General features: G+C 40.2%; 1 protein-coding gene across 1 annotated transcript; it reads left to right on the top strand.

The window, feature by feature from the left end:
- Nucleotides 1–5205: 5205 nt before the first annotated feature.
- ptp4a1 (protein tyrosine phosphatase 4A1) lies at nucleotides 5206–13640 on the top strand. The gene is made up of 6 exons (XM_060852009.1): nucleotides 5206–5293; nucleotides 5378–5504; nucleotides 6576–6668; nucleotides 8217–8347; nucleotides 10258–10332; nucleotides 12036–13640. The coding sequence occupies exons 2-6, from the start codon at nucleotides 5400–5402 to the stop codon at nucleotides 12151–12153; spliced, it is 522 nt and encodes a 173-aa protein (XP_060707992.1). The 5' UTR covers nucleotides 5206–5293; nucleotides 5378–5399; the 3' UTR covers nucleotides 12154–13640.
- Nucleotides 13641–18271: the final 4631 nt, after the last annotated feature.

Here is an 18271-nt window from a genome sequence, read left to right as displayed (position 1 = left end):
TGAAAAGTGTACAATATTGCCAATGCCAGTGCAAAGGTTCTTTGGTACCAACCAGAAAAATAAATTGTTAAAAAGTTAAAGTCCTGGTATTAAGTAGAAAAATAAAGTTCATCAGTCCTAAATGCTGAGCCATGCTGGATTTGAACTCCTTTGCTTTGGTTTGCTTTCTGGGAGACCTTGGTCTGCCTGCTCTTGCTGCCACTGCAGATGCCAGGGGACCTCCTTCACCACTGCATTGGGCTCATTCTTCCTGCATTGGGCTTGGTCTGACTATCAAAAGTCTTAATCCAGGGCTCCAACTGCTTCCACGCATCAGAACGCAATGAATTGCAACAGTGTGTTGAAATATTAGTCAAAAAGGAACAAAGGCATACATCAAGGTTTTAGTAATTCCAATGTCTACACAATTTTCTTACATTAATGTTTTATAGCATTTGCTGTTCTTTTATCAAAAAAAGTATAACGTGGAAGCAAGGTATATTCAGCCCAGAGTCAACACCAAACCTCTGAAGAACATCCATCCCAAATCTACCCCATTGTCTTGTTCTTGTAACCCTGCATTTCCCATAGTTAGCCCACCTAGCATGCACATTCCTGGATACTATGGGCAATTTAGCATAGCTAGTCTCCTGGACCTGCACATCTTTGGATCGTCTTTCCAGTATTGTATTATTTTGTATCTTTTTCTGCTCTTACTCACCAGACTTTACTTAGTGTTTCTGATCCAAGTTGTCCTGCTGCTTGATTTGTTGGCTGAAGTTCTTTTGGCCAACCCTGTACTAGAATCTTCAGCCCAGAATCTGCTCATTGCTTTTGTTACCTCCCCTGTTGTCTAAAGCAGCTGCTGGTTGGGGAAAAAAATATCATCCTGTCAGTTGCATTGTACACTGGAACTTTGGAAACTAGTTGGTCCAAAGTCGTCATTTTCCTCCCAAGCAATGTTATGTTTGCTTTTAGTCTCCAGATTAGCCTAGCCCAAAATGTACTTTATGGAATAAAACTCTCTGAATCGATCTTAGCTGCTTCTGTGCTAGTGTCTGGTTCATAGTTAGACCTTGCACTACCATATTACTTCCAATCTGCCTTAATTGGCAGTCCCTAACCAGCCATAGTTCCAGACTGACAGTCCTTCTTCTTGCAACCTCCCTTAATACACACATCAACAGCAGAACATCTGCAGCACAATGACGCACACCATGATCTTCATTTATGTCTTCCTTCCATCGCTCCTCTTCCTCATTATCTAACTTCATGCCTTGCCAAGCTGTCCTGTGCCTCATTCAGTTGGAGCTGTACTTTCACTTTATAGGTTTTGGCTGTGTCCTTTTGATCCTGGTATCCCTCACTGCTGTTGATGTTTAATCTGTAGCTCTTGCCTCTCTAATACTATCATATGTTTGTAAACTTTATTATTGTCGTCAACTTGCATTGCTCCGAATGTCCCTTTTTATTTACTTGACTGTGGTGTTGTTGACTGGCCAGCATTTATTGCCTATCTCCACTTTTCCTACAATGGCGGTGAGCCGTCTCTTTGAGCCGCAGCAGGCAATGTGCTTCAGGTAGGCACTCAATAACCATAAAGAGCGAATTCCATGATCCCAATCCTAAGTCAAGATGAGTTGCCTGGAGAGGAACCTACTTCCATGTATATGCTGCACAGTCTTTCCAAATGGAGGTAGCCATGGGTTTTGAAGATGCTGCCTAAGAATTTTTGCAGTTAATCGTGTCTCGTACATACACCTGTCACTGAATAGTGACAGTGGACATTTTTTGATATGCCAGTCAAGTGGGTCATCTTATACCAGAAGTGTCGAGCCTCTTGACCACTGCTGGAGCTGCACCCATCCAGGCAAATGAGGATCACTCCTCCACAGCTCTGACCCATGGTCTTACATGTTGATTGGTCCTTGGAGAGGCAAGCCACCTTCCTCAGTATTCTCGCACTCTGATCTGCTCTTGTAGCAACTGTATTTGTGACAAGTCAAGTTGCATCTCTGGTCTGTGGTTGGCCCTCAATAGTTGTGGACACAGTGATGGTGAATATCAAGGGGCACTAGTTAAGTTGTTTCTTATTGGAGATGGTCATTGCCTGGCAGCTGTGATGCAAATGCGACTTGACATCCCAAGCCTAGACATTGTCCAAATCTTGTCGTGTCTGAATACAGATCACTTCAGAATCTGAGTTGTTACAAGTAGTGCTAAATGTTGCAATCATTGAACATCCCCATTTTATCCTTATGATGGAGGCAGTGTACAAATGAAACAGCTACAAATAGTTGGTTCCAGGACATTATCTTCTGTATATAGGTATGACTTCAACCAGTGGAGAGTTTGCCCCCTGATCCCAGTGATTCCAATTTTGCTAGGCTCCTTGATGCTGCATTTGAGGGCTGTACTCTCACCTCTTCTCTAGAGTTTGTTTTGTCCATTTTTGAACCAAGGTTGTAATGTCAAGAGCTGAGTGGCCCTGGCAGAAACCAAACCTAGTGTCAGTTAGCAGGTTGTTACATAGGTGCTGCTTGATAGCACTGATGACACCATCAGTGTACACTCTAATCAGTAAAGTGATGAAGGAGTAATCAGCTGAGTTAGTTTTGTCCTTTTTTCTACAATGGACATACCTGGATGATTTTCCATCATGTCAAGTCGAGCCAGTGTATATGTGTCAATGTATTTTAGGTGGGTTGTGTTACTGTCAGTATTCTGATCCTCAATTCAAAATGAAATACACTGTTATTAAGAAAATATTCTGTTTAATGGGCTGGAAAAGAGCAGCTTAAATATTTAATGACAAAGTAATAAGATGTTCGATTACTTTCGCTGTTACATAAACAAGTGATTTATTTTCTATCTATGGATAAATTGTGTGTGCAAGAAATAAGATCTATATTGGGTAGTGAATGTATGCTCAGAATTTTGTGCTAGCAAGAGCCCATGAATAGCAGTGTGCTTAATAATTATATCTTTGTCTTCAATAACATTAATCGAATGTTTCCACGACATGGGGAGAATGCTAGTGGGGTTGTTGAATGGTCCTGTGGAGCATTTTATATCCAACTGGGGGGGGGTGTGTGTGGCCTCGGTTTAATATCTCAGCATGCTTTTCCCCCAGTACAGTACAGCACGGTCACTGCATTTCAGTGGAAGTGTCAGCCTCGTTTTTAGACTCAAGGCTTTGGAATGGGACTGTAATGTATAATTTCTGACTGAAGCAAGACTGCTATTGCAAGTTAAGACTGCAGTTACTAGCTTCCAATTTCCTGTAGGAATAATTGTCACTGGTCTTTGTGACTTTGTTACTTCCAACTGGTCCATTAAAAATGTGCTCAGTCACTACCCTGTTTAGTACGTGCATCCTCAATGATCTTATAAATTTTGTTTATAAGCAGTGGAAGCAACCAGTCAACTTATTGTAGATGTGCTGTTTAGAATTAGACTACAGTACTTTAGTGCTAAATCTGTCACTCATTTATCAAGTAATGTACTAATGTTTATGAACAATAAAGCTAGACCTGTGCGCCACCGCTTTTCAATGGCTGACCTGTTACCCAAATCTCTCTACCCACCTTTCTCCATATCTCAATTTTTTTTGTACTCCATTTGTTATAGAAATAATTGATCTAGCAATTGCTGCATTCTGCAGAATAACTCCAAGATCTCACGAACTGTGTATGGTGTTTCACAAATTGTCCTCAAAAGTCCCTTCAGTTTCCAAGTCGCAGGCTCACCAAATAATTTTTCTATATCCATCCTTTAAATATCTTTAGTGCATTGGTCAAATAATCTTCTAAATTTCTTAATTTCAAGACAATACCTTTCGTTGACAGCCCGAATTTGTTTAATCTTGCTTGAATAACTTGCAGATCTACAGTGGATTTTATTTTGAGGATGCTATTATGTCCGTGAATGGCTAGAAAGGAACTCAACCTCAGGTTTGGTCAAAGTAGAGCTTTCCATAGCTGAAGCACAATGAGCCACTTCTATTCCAGGTGACTTCAGTTTCTGGTGTTTAAATAGGAAGGAAGTGTTCCCAAGCACTGTTTGAAGAGGGAGTTTATTTCAAAGTTTTTGTCAATGTTTTGCCCTCAACCTACGCTATCAGGCCTATATTTAATGTGCCTCAGGAAAGGTTTTCTTTGTGGTAGTTGAGTTTTTCTAATCTTAGTTTGAATGTGATGCAACCACATGAAATTGAGTATGCTTCATTTATGTCACGAGGGAGGTAAATTATTGGTGAAGTGTCGTTGTTTGCAATAATGCTTGAATTAACAAACATGTACGTACTGAGATGTTAGAACTACTGAGATTGAATACATCCTGCATATAGTTGCTTTCAGTGCTTCGTGAGGTACAGTGATACAGCTAATTTAGAAATTGAGGTCCAGTTACTGCTCCAATGCCAAAGATGCTCTAAAGACCATAACAAACTGTTTCTAGAACTGGTACTTTTGTCTAAATTCCTTTTCCTTATGAAGAGTTTAAAAGAAGTTTGTGATGTCTTAATTATGATATGTGCAATGTTATATTCCGTTGATTCTTGCCCAGCTAGTGACTTCTAGTCTGCCTTCTAGCACGTCGTCAAAGAAACGAGCATAACATGGGTTCTGACAGCTTGCCTGTGTGGAATTCAAATGTGCTGTAAGAAGTTAAAAGGTTGTATTCCTGAACATTGAAAACTGATTTTTTTAATTTTAAGGAGAATCCCAGTTAATGGGCTATCTTTTGAAGTCTTTATCAATTGCTGCTTGTGGAATCTTGGAGTACATGAAAGCCATAAGTGATTTATTTGTGTTTAAGGTTGATTGAGGTAGTGTAGTTCTTAAGTAGATGTTGGCAGAAGGCTGTAACTCCACTGGCTGCATTGCACCCAGATTCATGGTGACCTAAATTGCAAGTTGGCCATGCAACACCTTGAAGCTCACTAGGCTTGTTGTTGTAACTAAACATTTGATGCACAATGAAGAGAACAAAATTGCAACATGTGCTCTATTTAATATTTCTGTTTTGTTTTTGCAGCAGTTCTGTGGTGTTCTAGGTCGCACATTTATGGAGTTTCTGAAGGGCAGTGGAGACTACTGCCAGGCACAGCACGACATCTATGCAGACAAGTGAACTGTAAAAGTCTACTACTATTCCACTTAAGAAACCCCTCAAGCAGGTTACCAGCGGCTGGGAATAATAATTCATCGAAGACCATATCTGGATGGGGTAACCAAGTGGGCTCTTTTTTGTTGGTCACAGTATTACTGGATTGAAGATTTGCTGCTTGTTAAAAGCGTCATCAAAAGCCTTTGTACGTGCATACATTCTGGTGGAATTTGACAAAACTGGACTTTTTAATTTTCAGCTTTTGCAAGGCATTGTTTTCACTTTATAGGTTTTGCGCTTTTTATAAGAAAATGGCTCGGATGAATCGTCCAGCACCTGTGGAAATTACCTACAAGAACATGAGATTTCTGATCACACACAACCCTACCAATGCAACCTTAAATAAATTCATAGAGGTGAGAGGTCTCTTCAGAGTACTGAATTTTGGCATTACATTGAGTTTAGTATTGTACAGATTTTCAGACAAATGGTGTTATTTTAAGTGCACTTAGTAACTTCAAGTCTGAGATGCTGCTCACCAAAGCTGGCATTTTACATTTCTTTCTGAAAGCAGAAACCTGCTTGTAATTTAACAACTCAAACTTTTTAAATAATAAAAAGCTGAATGTGCTTATAACAATCTGGCTTTTGACCCCTTACATCTTAATCATTGGACAGTTAAGCATTTTTTTTTCTCCAGTGCTTTGCTTATTGAGATCCTTAGTTTAGTTTGATGTCCATTGTGACTGGTTGAAGCAAGTCTTTGCAAGACTGCATACTTTTTCTGGCATTTGGAATGCAGGATGCCACGTGCAGTTGACTGCTTCAGATGACATTGCTCACTTTAGGTTGAACAGCTGGGGGTCTGCAGCAAAAGCTTTAAAAGGCAGTGGGAAAGCAGGTGATTGATTCCCTGAAACCTGAGGTCATTGTTAAATATTACTGATTTGATTTTTGAAAATAACTGGTATCTTTTTCTACTTGTATCTGAGCTATATGTTTTTGGATATGTTGGGTGGAAGATTAAAGTCTGGTGTAGTTTTTAAGGTTGTACATTTAAAAAATACTGTGTGGTTTGAAATCATTAATCCTGTTTTGGTCTGCTTTTCAAAAATATTTTCATTTCCCATTTTTGTACTTAAAAAAAACCCAACCAACTTGCACCACACATGATATTCTTTCCAATTTTCAGCTTTCTTCTAATCAAGGCCTTGGTTTAATTAGAAAACCAAAGAGGTGTGGTCTTTGTTATTCAGCAAGCATTTCTATTAAAACAATGTATTGCATTTGTTAGTTTAACATGTGAACTGAAATTAAATGTCTAGTTGCAGACAGTTGTCTCCCTAATTGTGATGGCAGTTAAATAAGGATAAACGAGATGTTTGAAAGCCTCAAAGTCTAGATTTGGTATTGTTCCAAAATCTAGCTTTTGACCTGAATCTCAGACTTCAAAATTGCAAATATTGAACTATTATCAACTTTTTCAGGAGTTGAAAAAGTACAGTGTCACCACGGTAGTTCGAGTATGTGAAGCAACCTACGACACCTCTCCAGTTGAAAAAGAAGGCATTCAGTTTTTGGTAAGTACAAAATACCTTGCCATCTGTATGTTTTCTTAATAGGGCAAAAATAGCCCAATTTCAGTCTAATATATTGCAGCAATGGTTGAGACCTCTCCCCTTTAAAATCAGCTGGTGCTCCAATTCAAAGTTGATGGTTCTTATATTAAAAGATTTACTGTAACTATTGTTTAACATCAGATTGTTACTGCTCACTAGTTTTGCAGCATCACTTTTCACTATGCACTTTTCCTATCGAATACAGTATGCTTGACTACACCAATCTATCATAGGAGCATATTCACTTTGCGAACAGTTTTAGTCCAATATACTCTGGCAAGCCTGAGGTGCAGTCGGTTTTATATTTTAGCTGCTAAACTAACCTTGGCTGATAAACTTCCGGTTCTTGCACTTGAGTCTAGATTTGTTCTGATTTTTAGATATTTCTCTAATTGGCCTGTTCAGAGATGTTGTTATACCTTTTAGCACTCGTGGGACCCGAGCATGGATCTCTTACCTCAGAGATTGGGACACCACTACTGCACCACAAGCTGTACTGAAACCTGTATTTGTTTAAATCATGGGATATAGACCTCACCAACAAGTATGGCACCAGTGCAGGAAAAGTACTCATTTTGAATCCAACTGAATAACTTTGTAGAGCAGTTGTCATCCATGTTGCTGTGGACCTGGAATCACTTCAAGGATGGCATTTGGCTTTTCTAAAGAACCCTGAAGAGCAAGATGGGTGTCTGTTTCAAAACTGCAATTTTATGGTTATTAATACAAATAGTTTGAGATTGTTATTTAACTGAATTGAACTTCAGGCCTCTGGATCACTAATCCAACGACATAATGACCATGTTAGAGCATTCATATTCTGATATAGGGGATGGTTTGGGTAGTTTGTCCAATTCCTATCCAAATGCTCTGCATTTAATTAATGCTTTCTCAGAATGTAAGATACCTATAATAGGGGAAAAAAGTTACATTTTCCATCTGTAACCATCTTTACTTTGAGCATGCAATTCCCCATTTTTCAGATGTTGACTTAAATGGGGATAGCGCAGTTGATTTCATCATGACTTTCTGGAAACTGTGCTGGGAAGGGAATCCTTGCATTCAATATGTTAGAATCCTTGTCTTTGTCAGTTCACAGGATCTGTGGAGAGTCCAGAACTAGAGGGCATAGGTTTAGGGTGAGAGTGGAAAGATATAAAATAGATCTAAGAGGCAACTTTTTCGCGCAGAGGTTGGTACATGTATGGAATGAGCTGCCAGAGGATGTGATGGAGGCTGGTACAATTGCAACATTTAAGAGGCATTTGGATGGATATATGAATAGGAAGGGTTTGGAGGGATATGGGCTGGGTACTGGCAGGTGGGACTAGATTGGGTTGGGATATTTGATCAGGTTGGACGAAGGATCTGTTTCCATGCTGTACATCTGACTGTGACACATAAGGTTACAAATGCCTACTAAAGGCATCAGGGAGGCCTTGAGTAAGTGTTTGAAATAGTGGTGAATTGGTACATTAAAACACAATGGGAACTTTGTTTTTTTCACAGGACTGGCCATTTGATGATGGTGCTCCACCTTCCAACCAGATTGTGGATGATTGGCTTACCCTTTTGAGAGCGAAATTCCGTGAAGAGCCAGGTTGTTGCATTGCTGTCCATTGTGTAGCTGGTCTTGGACGGTATGTACTAATCCTCCAGCTTTTTTTGCATGTGATTCATACTATGGTTGTCAGTCAGGCTAGTGTAAATGTGCTTAGTTGAGACTAAAATTTGTAAATTAATGTTTTACCCTAGTGTAACTCAGCTTGCATTTGAGCAGTAATATAGAAACTGTTTTGAAGGGAGAAAAGTCTTGGAGTAAAGGAGTAATTGATGTTATAATCGGCATTGAACAAAGATAGGATGTTGTACATGCTTAAGGTGACATGTTGGCTCAGTGGTCAACACGACTGTCTCTCAGTGCCAAGGACCCAGGTTCAATTCCAACTCGGGCGTGTGGAATTTGCACATTCTCCCTGTCTGCAAGGGTTTCTGCTGGGCGCTCCGGTTTCCTCCCATAGTCCAAAGGTGTGCAGTGCTAAATTATTCATGGTGTTCAGGAATGTGTAGGTTAGGTGCATTAGCCATAGGAAATGCAGGGTTACAGGTGAATGTTGGAGGGTCGGTGTGGACTTGTTGGACTGAATGTCCTGTTTCCTGGGGATTCTATGAAGATTAAGAAAGTGGAATTCGCAGAATGCAACAGAGGCAGCTGAGCACCCTCCGTCAAACAGAAGGAAAGGATAGAAAGCTGAAGAATAGGGTGTTGGAGGTGGGAACAATGAGTGATTGTGGGTATTTGAGGGATGCTGCTGGTGTGGGCTGAATACTGACAACTGAATACTGAGTCTTACAGTACTCTGTTTATGGAGAGTACAAAGTTAAAAATCACCTGGTGTTGTGATTTTTACCTTTGTACACCCCAGTCCAACACCGGCATCTCCAAATTATGGAGAGTTTAGTATTGAAATAAAATTTGCTTTCTATCCAAGAATAGATTAATGAACTAATTCATTCCTTTTTTCAACTATTTGAAAGGACTTAAATATAATCAGAAGAATATTTGATGACATGGGCAGTTGCAAAATTGGACAAACTTGCCATTCATCAAAGCCTTATTCCCCAAGGCTTACGTCCTAACCCATTCATGCTGTGGCTTTTACTGTGCTTCAGCATCGTAGCTCCGCTGTGTCTAGTGGCACTGCTGATGATCAAAGACTCTTGGAAATGACATCCTTTTCAATTTATTAATCTTCCATCTGGTCCTTAAGTTTTTTATAGGGTTATCTTTTGCTAGTCATCCATCCTTGTGTATCTGTATTCTCTTGTCACATTTTCTCGCAACCCTCTTAGGAGAACAGTCCAATGTGGTTACGGTGCAGGGCACATACTGAGGTGGGAATTATTAGTGTTGCACTACATATGGAACCTTGGTCATAACTCTCGCACTTGTTAGCGACTTTTGAGAAGATTTGTAGTTCAGCTTGAGGTTCTAGATGTAGGTTTGCTCATTGAGTTGGAAGGTTCATTTTCAGGCATTTAGTGACCATACTAGGTAACATCTTCACTGAGCCTCCGGACGAGGCACTGCTGATGATTTCTGCTTTCCTTTATATGTTTGGGTTTTTTGGGTTGGTGATGTCATTTCCTGTTCTTTTTCTCCCAGGGATGGTAAATTGGATCCAAGTCGATGTTTGTTGGTAGATCCATCAACAAGCACGTTGACTTGGACCTGATTTACTACCTCTGAGAAAAAGAATAGGAAATGACATCACCAGCCTGAACGTATAGAAAGTAGCAATCGTCAGTGCTTCGTCTGGAGGCTCAGTGAAGTGGCTGAAATGAACCTTCAAACTCAACAAACAAACCTACATTCATAATGCACTTGTCAGATGTTCTTCAGTGTGTGCAGTGCAAGAAACTGGGACTGCTAATCTGGCTCCAGATCTGTTTATAGTTATAAAGTCTGTAGGCTAATTGGCAAAACCTGTCTGAATTTTTCATGAAGTGAAAGTGATATTACTTGTTAATACCTTTTTCCTTTGCACAGAGCTCCAGTTCTGGTGGCATTGGCACTAATTGAATGTGGAATGAAGTACGAAGATGCTGTTCAGTTCATTCGACAGTAAGTAGAGTTTGTTGTGTTTGTCATTCACTTCTGCCACATTCTGTGTAAAGACAGATGTTTGAGTGATATTTACTTGAACTCCAGCATGTTTTTATTCATGGGATATTGGCATTACTGGTGAGCCAACATTTATTGTCCATCCCTAGTTTTCCCCAAAGCTAGTGGTGTGCTATCCCTTTGTATTGACCCACAATGCTGTTGAAAAGAGAGGATGTTCCAGAACTTTGACCCAAAGTTTGAAGGAGCAACAATTTATTTCCTTGTCAGCATCAGTGGTTGCTTGGATGGGAACTTGCAGCTCGTGGTGTTCCCTGCATCTCCCGCTTTCCACTTCTAGTTCTGGGTTTAGAAGGTTCTATCTTAGGAGTCTTGGTGAATTTCTTCTGTGCATGTTATTAGAAGTCAGCAGTGTTGCTACTTGGTGGTGGTGGTGGAGGGCGTGAATGTTTGTGGATGTGGTACCAAACCAACGGGCTGCTTTGTTCAGGATGTTGTCAAGCTGGTGTTGTCGGAGCTTCCCACATCCAGGCAAGTGGATTATCCACATTGTCCCTAATGGATTGATTTTTTTAACCTCATTTTAGTTTAATGTTCAAATGAGATAATTGCCTGAATTCAACTTGTTGTCTGCGAAACACTCAGTCACATTGAGTAAGAAATTAGTTCTATCAGACATTTGGTCTCCTGTCTAACCAGTATCTCAGATTCTGTATACTTGAAGTTGTGCATATGTCCCTCAACTAAAACCTCTATTCTTATTGGCAAGCCTCTGTATCTGGAAATAGCATTTTTGTGCTGCTTAGTCTTTTTGAATATCTTTAAACATAAAATACTTTGTTAGCAAGTTGCTAGCTGAGACCAAAGATCCCTAATGGATTGATTTAGCACACTGGTGTTAATCTGCTGTCTATATTGCAATCTGAACAACAATATTTCATCAACTAGCTCTTGCTTCAAATGCTTAATTTAACTGAATTTAATTTTTGCTATTTACATAATTTATGACAAACCATTTATAATGGTTATGATCACAAATTATTTACTATATATTTTGCTTCCCCTCATCCAGTCAACATACTGTTAATTCTTTCCCTGTTTTATTGGTGCAGTTTGAAATAGATGTGCAACCTGTGTCGATTGAGGCCTCAGCAGTCTCCTTTCTAGATTGTAAAAATTTGGCCTTGTCAGTGGTTAGACCTATAGATTATTATGAATGATTTTCATAATCCTTATTTGTAAATGGTGCTTGAATTGGAATACTTTCTTATGCTGAAACATAGTTAAAAATCGCACAACACCAGGTTATAGTTCAACAGGTTTAATTGGAAGCACTAGCTTCCAAAGCGCTGCTCTTCAGGTGGTTGTGGAGTACATGATTGTCTTACAATCATACTCTACAACCACCTGATGAAGGAGCAGCGCTCCAAAAGCTAGCACTTCCAATTAAACCTGTTGGACTATAACCTAGTGTTGTATGATTTTTAACTTTGTAAACCCTGGTCCAACACAGGCATCTCCAAATCATGCTGCAACATGTCATCACATCAATATTGAACAGAAGTTTCAGCCAGTGTATGTACTAGCCTTTTTCAGGACTTGAGGGATGTTGAACAAACTTGTAAAAAAAAATTGAGTCAATTTTTAATTGTGCAGTGCAAGCTTGAAAGCACTTTTAAACTTTTTTTCCTTGCATATTGCAGAAAGAGACGTGGAGCTTTCAATAGCAAGCAGTTGCTGTACCTGGAGAAATACCGTCCCAAAATGCGTCTGCGCTTTAAAGATTCCAATGGCCACCGAAATAATTGCTGCATCCAGTAATATCAGAGGATTAATTGCTTAATTCATCTGAAGGCAGAGGAGATTGCCAACTTGGGCTGTTTGACTGGGGAATGCAAAATATTAGATGTGCTTATAATGTAAACTGGTGCTTCCGTAGGATTTGGGAGTTGGAGATAGTGTTGTGTTTTAAGACCTGAGATTCTCTTGCCTTCAGATTCACTTCCTTTGTGAGCTAAAATGTTGCTGCTGTATGTTTCTAAACTAGAATAAGAAGGTCCTTCCCCAATTGGTTTGAGTTTAACTTGACTCAATACAGTGAACATGGATGTGAGATACAGCATAAGTGCGCAATGTAGTGCACGATTGCTGTTTACAGATGCAAAGCAAAGATATACAATGGTTAAATTAAGCACGAGATTGTGCCAGATTTTTTTAAACAGATGTGAAGCTGGAATCTTGCAAATAATTTTGAACACCTTTATTCCTCTACACTGTCCCCATGCCCTCTATCCCAACTTCCTGTCTTGAGTCACTTGAATTGTGAAACTACCATTAACCTTTCGATGTCATTGAAAATTATTTCTGAATAGGACAATGCTATATGAACCTTGTCCACAGCTCTTTCAGATGAGTGTCCTGCACGTTAGTGTCAAAGATTTAACTCAGCTGGCTGCTCTCTGTACACTCAACACTGTTTACATGCCCTCCCACAATCACACTAGAACTATTTGCTGCACAGCAGTACTGCATCTAAGTTTCTTTTTTAAACTTATCACTGACTAAAGTCATAATAGTTCTTTTGAATGCCCACATTCTGATGTATATTACCTTTTAGAAAAGGCTTGCAATGCATTTAATTGTTAAATCATGTGACATACCATTAACTTCTCACCCCACTATGCAGTTGTTAGTGGCTGAAAGGGCATATCAGTTCATAGATTGTACACCTTGTAATGTTCATAGTGTACATAAGCACACTTTGGTTTGACTTTCAAAATAAAGCCTTACAAGAGAACACTGGCACTCTGCAATTGATTAGGGAGGGCCTGAAACAACTGGGGGAATGGGGGATGTTTAATATTAGTATGTTGCCTTTTTGTCTTGTGCAGAAAATTATATTGGGGTTTGCCCATGACGTACCAAGTAATTTTTTAAAAAGTAGAAATGCTTTGTTGTAGCTAAATTCATACTGTACAGTAACTTTCTGAAACTTGTAATCTTTCTTTTGATGTACTATTGGAAGTTTACCAATTGTCAGAAGCGTGATTTTTGAGTTTCTGCTTAAACTATGCAGGCCCTGATGTCTGTAATATTTTGTATGCCTTTTGAATGCATAATACTTGGATACCTGATCATTTAATTATGTAATTTGATGCAATGTTGTATTAATGTTAGATAAACCATATTTATACTGTCTTGGGAACGTGTGGTATAGTTGTGGGAGGAGTAATTTGCCAGTATTCACCAGCTTGTTTAAAATCTAGTGCGAGAGCTTGTCATCTGAAATAAAAAATGGGAAAAAAAAAGCACTAAGTGTTTGTATTTTGTGATTCAAGCTAATATCTCCAAGAGGATCTAACAACTGCTCACAACCAATCACCATTGCTGAATTCTTCACGCAGTATCTTGAACTTATTTTAAAAGTTTAAAAGTGATTTTTAAAAAAAAACTGATTACAAGTGCAATCAAAAGCTTGAATTCTGTGCCAAGAACCCCTCTACCTGACTCACCAAAGCCAATGTATCGCTTACAAGATGCAAGTCGGGAAGGTAATAGACTGGAAGCAGAGGCTAACCGGGAAGACAGTAGAGCAAAAATGGCAGGAGTTTGTGGGTATAATTGAGGATACTGTACAGAGGTTCATCCCCAAGAAAAGAAAGATTATCCAGGGAGGGATTAGACAACCATGGCTGACAAAGGAAGTCAGGAAATGTATTAAAGAAAAAGAGAGATCCTATAAAGTGGCTAAGAACAGTGGGAAATCAGAAGATTGGGAAGGATACAAAAACCAGCAGAGGATAACAAAGAGTGTAATAAGAAATGAGAGGATCAAATATGAAAGTAGGCTAGCCAGTAATATTAGAAATGATAGTAAAAGTTTCTTTCAGTACATAAGAAACAAACGACAGGCAAAAGTAGACATTGGGCCACTTCAAACTGATGCAGGAAGCCTAGTGATGGGAGATACGGAAATAGGAGAACTTAACAAGTACTTTACGTCAGTTTTCACAATGGAAGACATGAGTAATATCCCAACAATTAAAGGGAGTCACGGGGCTGAGTTGAGTATGGTTGCCGTTACGAAAGAGAGTGTGCTAGAAAAGTTTAAGAAGTCTTAAAATTGATAAATCTCCTGGCCCCGATGGGATACACCCTAGAGTTCTGAGAGAGGTGGCTGAAGAAATAGCGGAGGCATTGGTTGAGATCTTTCAAGAGTCACTGGCGTCAGGAAAGGTCCCGGATGATTGGAAGATGGCTGTTGTAACCCCCTTGTTCAAGAAAGGATCAAGACAAAAGATGGAAAATTATAGGCCAATTAGTTTAACCTCGGTTGTTGGTAAAATTCTAGAATCCATCATTAAGGATGAGGTTTCTAAATTCTTGGAAGAGCAGAGTCTGATTAGAACAAGTCAACATGGATTTAGTAAGGGGAGGTCATGCCTGACAAACCTGTTGGAATTCTTTGAAGAGGTGATAAGTAGGTTAGACCAGGGAAACCCAGTGGATGTGGTCTATCTAGACTTTCAAAAGGCCTTTGATAAGGTGCCGCATAGGAGGCTGCTGAGCAAGTTGAGGGCCCATGGTGTTCGAAGTGAGCTGCTGGGATGGATTGAGGATTGACTGTCTGACAGAAGACCGAGTTGGGATAAAAGGTTCTTTTTCAGAATGGCAGCCGGTGACGAGCAGTGTCCCGCAGGATTCAGTGTTGGGGCCACAGCTATTTGCATTATATATTAATGATTTGGATGAGGGGACTGGGGGCATTCTAGCGAAGTTTGCAGATGATACGAAGTTAGGTGGACAGGCAGGTAGTACTGAGGAAGTGGGGAGGCTACAGAAGGATCTAGACAGTTTGGGAGAGTGGTCCAGGAAATGGCTGATGGAATTTAACGTGAGCAAGCGTGAGGTCTTGCACTTTGGCAAAAAGAATAAAAGCATAGACTACTTTCTAAATGGTGAGAAAATTAGTAAAGCCAAAGTACAAAGGGATCTGGGAGTGCTAGTCGAGGATTCTCTAAAGGTAAACGTGCAGGTTGAGTCCATGATTAAGAAAGCAAATGCAATGTTGTCACTTATCTCAAGAGGGTTGGAATATAAAAGCAGAGATGTGCTACTGAGACTTTATAAAGCTCTGGTTAGGCCCCATTTAGAGTACTGTGTCCAGTTTTGGTCCCCACACCTCAGGAAGGACATACTGGCACTGGAACGTGTCCAGCGGAGATTCACACGGATGATCCCTGGAATGGTAGGTCTAACGTATGAGGAACGGCTGAGGATCCTGGGATTGTATTTATTGGAGTTTAGAAGATTAAGGGGAGACTTAATAGAGACGTACAAGATAACACATGGCTTGGAAAGGGTGGACGCTAGGAAATTGTTTCCATGAGGCGAGGAGACTAGGACCCGTGGACACAGCCTTAGAATTAGAGGGGGTCAATTCGGAACAGAAATGCGGAGACATTTCTTCAGCCAGAGGGTGGTGGGCCTGTGGAATTCATTGCCACGGAGTGCAATGGAGGCCGGGACGCTAAATGTCTTCAAGGCAGAGATTGATAGATTCTTGTTGTCTCGAGGAATTAAGGGCTACAGGGAGAACGCTGGTAAGTGGAGTTGAAATGCCCATCAGCCATGATTGAATGGCGGAGTGGACTCGATGGGTCAAATGGCCTTACTTCCACTCCTATGTCTTATGGTAATGGACCATTTATTGGGATCTACGCATTCAGGAGACACTGAAGCTTGATGCCATCCAAGATAAAGCAACCTACTTGATGGCACCATATCCACTCAGAATTCTATGTGGCCATCTGCAAGATGCATGCAGAAAGTCACCTACCGTTATTAAAATAGCACTTTCAAAATTGACCTTTACCACCATCATAAAGGGCAGCAGATGCATTTGGATGTCATTTGCAAGATCCTGTCCAAACCTCAAACCGCGCTTCCAACCCCCACTCCCTCCAACCCAACACTACTGTTAATCTAAACCCTGGAACCTGTGCTGTAGCTTCATGGTGTGCATACCTATCGAGTAATTCAAGGATTAAGAAAACAGCTAATAACTTGACATTTGGAGATTAGGAATAAATGTGATGCATGCTTCCCCTGAACAAATAAACAAGGAAACATAATTCAAAATTTAGCGATGTCGAGTTCAAATGTGAGCATTGAAAAATTTGACCGAATATAAGGTAAGGGGTGCAAGAATCAATGATTTAATCCAGTAATGTGAACCTTTTAGTTTAAATTATGAAGAGCCTGCTGTCTAGTTTGTTGATATGATTAATATGTGGGAACTCTGCTGTAGATTTTGGCCAGATTGATTGTCGAACAATGATGGTTTTAAATCCATGGATGAATTGGCATTTGCCAGCAGCTGTTGCTAATATTTTTACTTGGTAATTTCTTCTGGAGAAATGGTCCTCCACATCCAATTTATGGGGTTGCATTTGTATTGCACTAATTTTTTGAAGCTATGCTGTTGATGCATGTGACCTGCATTCAGTTGTGTGGATAAATACAAATTTAGTACCCATGTTACCTTAAGTTCTGATTACAATGAATCCCTTTACTTTGGAATCCCTTTACTTTGTATAGAAATTGAAAAGGTTGGCTTCTCAGGAGAGTGACTTGTTTTGAGATGTTTGTTGTTGAAGCTGAGTTGTCAGACACTGAGTTGTTAGTGGGTGGCACAGTGGTTAGCACTGCTGCCTCACTGCGCCAGAGACCTAGGTTCAATTCCTGCCTCAGGTGACTGACTGTGTGGAGTTTGCGCGTTCTCCCCGTGTCTGCGTGGGTTTCCTCCAGGTGCTCCGGTTTCCTCCCACAGTCCAAAGATGTGCAGGTCAGGTGAATTGGCCATGCTAAATTGCCCATAGTGTTAGGTAAGGGGTAAATGTAGGGGCATGGGTGGGTTATGCTTTGGCGGGTCGGTGTGGACTTGTTGGTCCGAAGGGCCTGTTTCCACACTGTAATGTAATCTAATCTAACACTGACATTTAGTCTTGCCAATATTTTTGTTAGCTGCTATTTGATCATCCTAGAGATGAAGGAATTCTAAAGTGACAAATCAATCTTATTAGCATTAGATATGTCACACGTCACATCTAAAATATCACTGGGGGGTTGGGATTTCAAGACTGGGGACATAATTTAAGGTGAGAAGAGAGAGATTTAAAAAGATGAGGGGCAAACCTTTTACATGGCTTGTGTAGAATGAACATTGAGGAAATGATGAATGTGGGCACATTTACGTTTAAGAGACTCTTAATTACATGAATAGCAAAGGTTTGGTGGGATTAGTTTAGTTTGGGATTATGTTCAGTATGGACTGGTTGGATCAAAGGGTCCGTTTCCATTCTGTTTGACTGTATATGGTGAACCTTCTTTGAGCCATAGCACCATAAGATATCAGAGCAGAATTAGGCAATTCAGCCCATCCAGTCTCCCATTCAATCATGACTGATGCCTTTCAACATTATTCTCCTACCTTCTCCCTACAACACTTGATCCCTTTACTAATCAAGTATCTATTGATATTGTAAAGACACAATGACGTGACCTCCACAATTTTTGTGGTAAGGTGTTCCACAGATTCATCCACCATCTGGCTGAAGAAATTCCTCTTTGTCTTAGCTCAGAAGGGTTGTGCTTTCATTCTGAGGATGTGCCCTCAAGTCTTACTCTTTCCTACTAGTGGAAGTGCCATCTCCACATCCACTTTATCCAGACTTCTCCGCTGTCTGTAGGTTTCAGTCAGATTTCCCTCACCCTTGCAAACTCTAGTTGAGTACAGACTCAGAGTCTTTGACTGCTCCTCACATGAGAAACTTTTCATTCCTGGGATCATTCTGGAGACCCTCCTCTGAAGCAACCCTGCTTCACCATCCCAAACCCAAAGGCCAGCAGATCCTTCCTTCGATGCAGGGTCCAAAAC

Source organism: Hemiscyllium ocellatum, chromosome 3 (genome assembly GCF_020745735.1).
Source record: "Hemiscyllium ocellatum isolate sHemOce1 chromosome 3, sHemOce1.pat.X.cur, whole genome shotgun sequence".
Taxonomy (NCBI): Eukaryota; Metazoa; Chordata; class Chondrichthyes; order Orectolobiformes; family Hemiscylliidae; genus Hemiscyllium; species Hemiscyllium ocellatum.
This window is presented reverse-complemented; position numbering and strand designations above follow the sequence as displayed.

What these genes read in the sequence shown, in the direction of transcription:
- ptp4a1 (XM_060852009.1), top strand. Translation starts at nt 5,400, where the DNA reads ATGGCTCGGATGAATCGTCCAGCACCTGTGGAAATTACCTACAAGAAC. An exon ending in CCTTAAATAAATTCATAGAG is followed by an intron (nt 5,505 to 6,575) that starts GTGAGAGGTCTC and finishes CAACTTTTTCAG; the next exon opens with GAGTTGAAAAAGTACAGTGT. An exon ending in TGTGTAGCTGGTCTTGGACG is followed by an intron (nt 8,348 to 10,257) that starts GTATGTACTAAT and finishes TCCTTTGCACAG; the next exon opens with AGCTCCAGTTCTGGTGGCAT.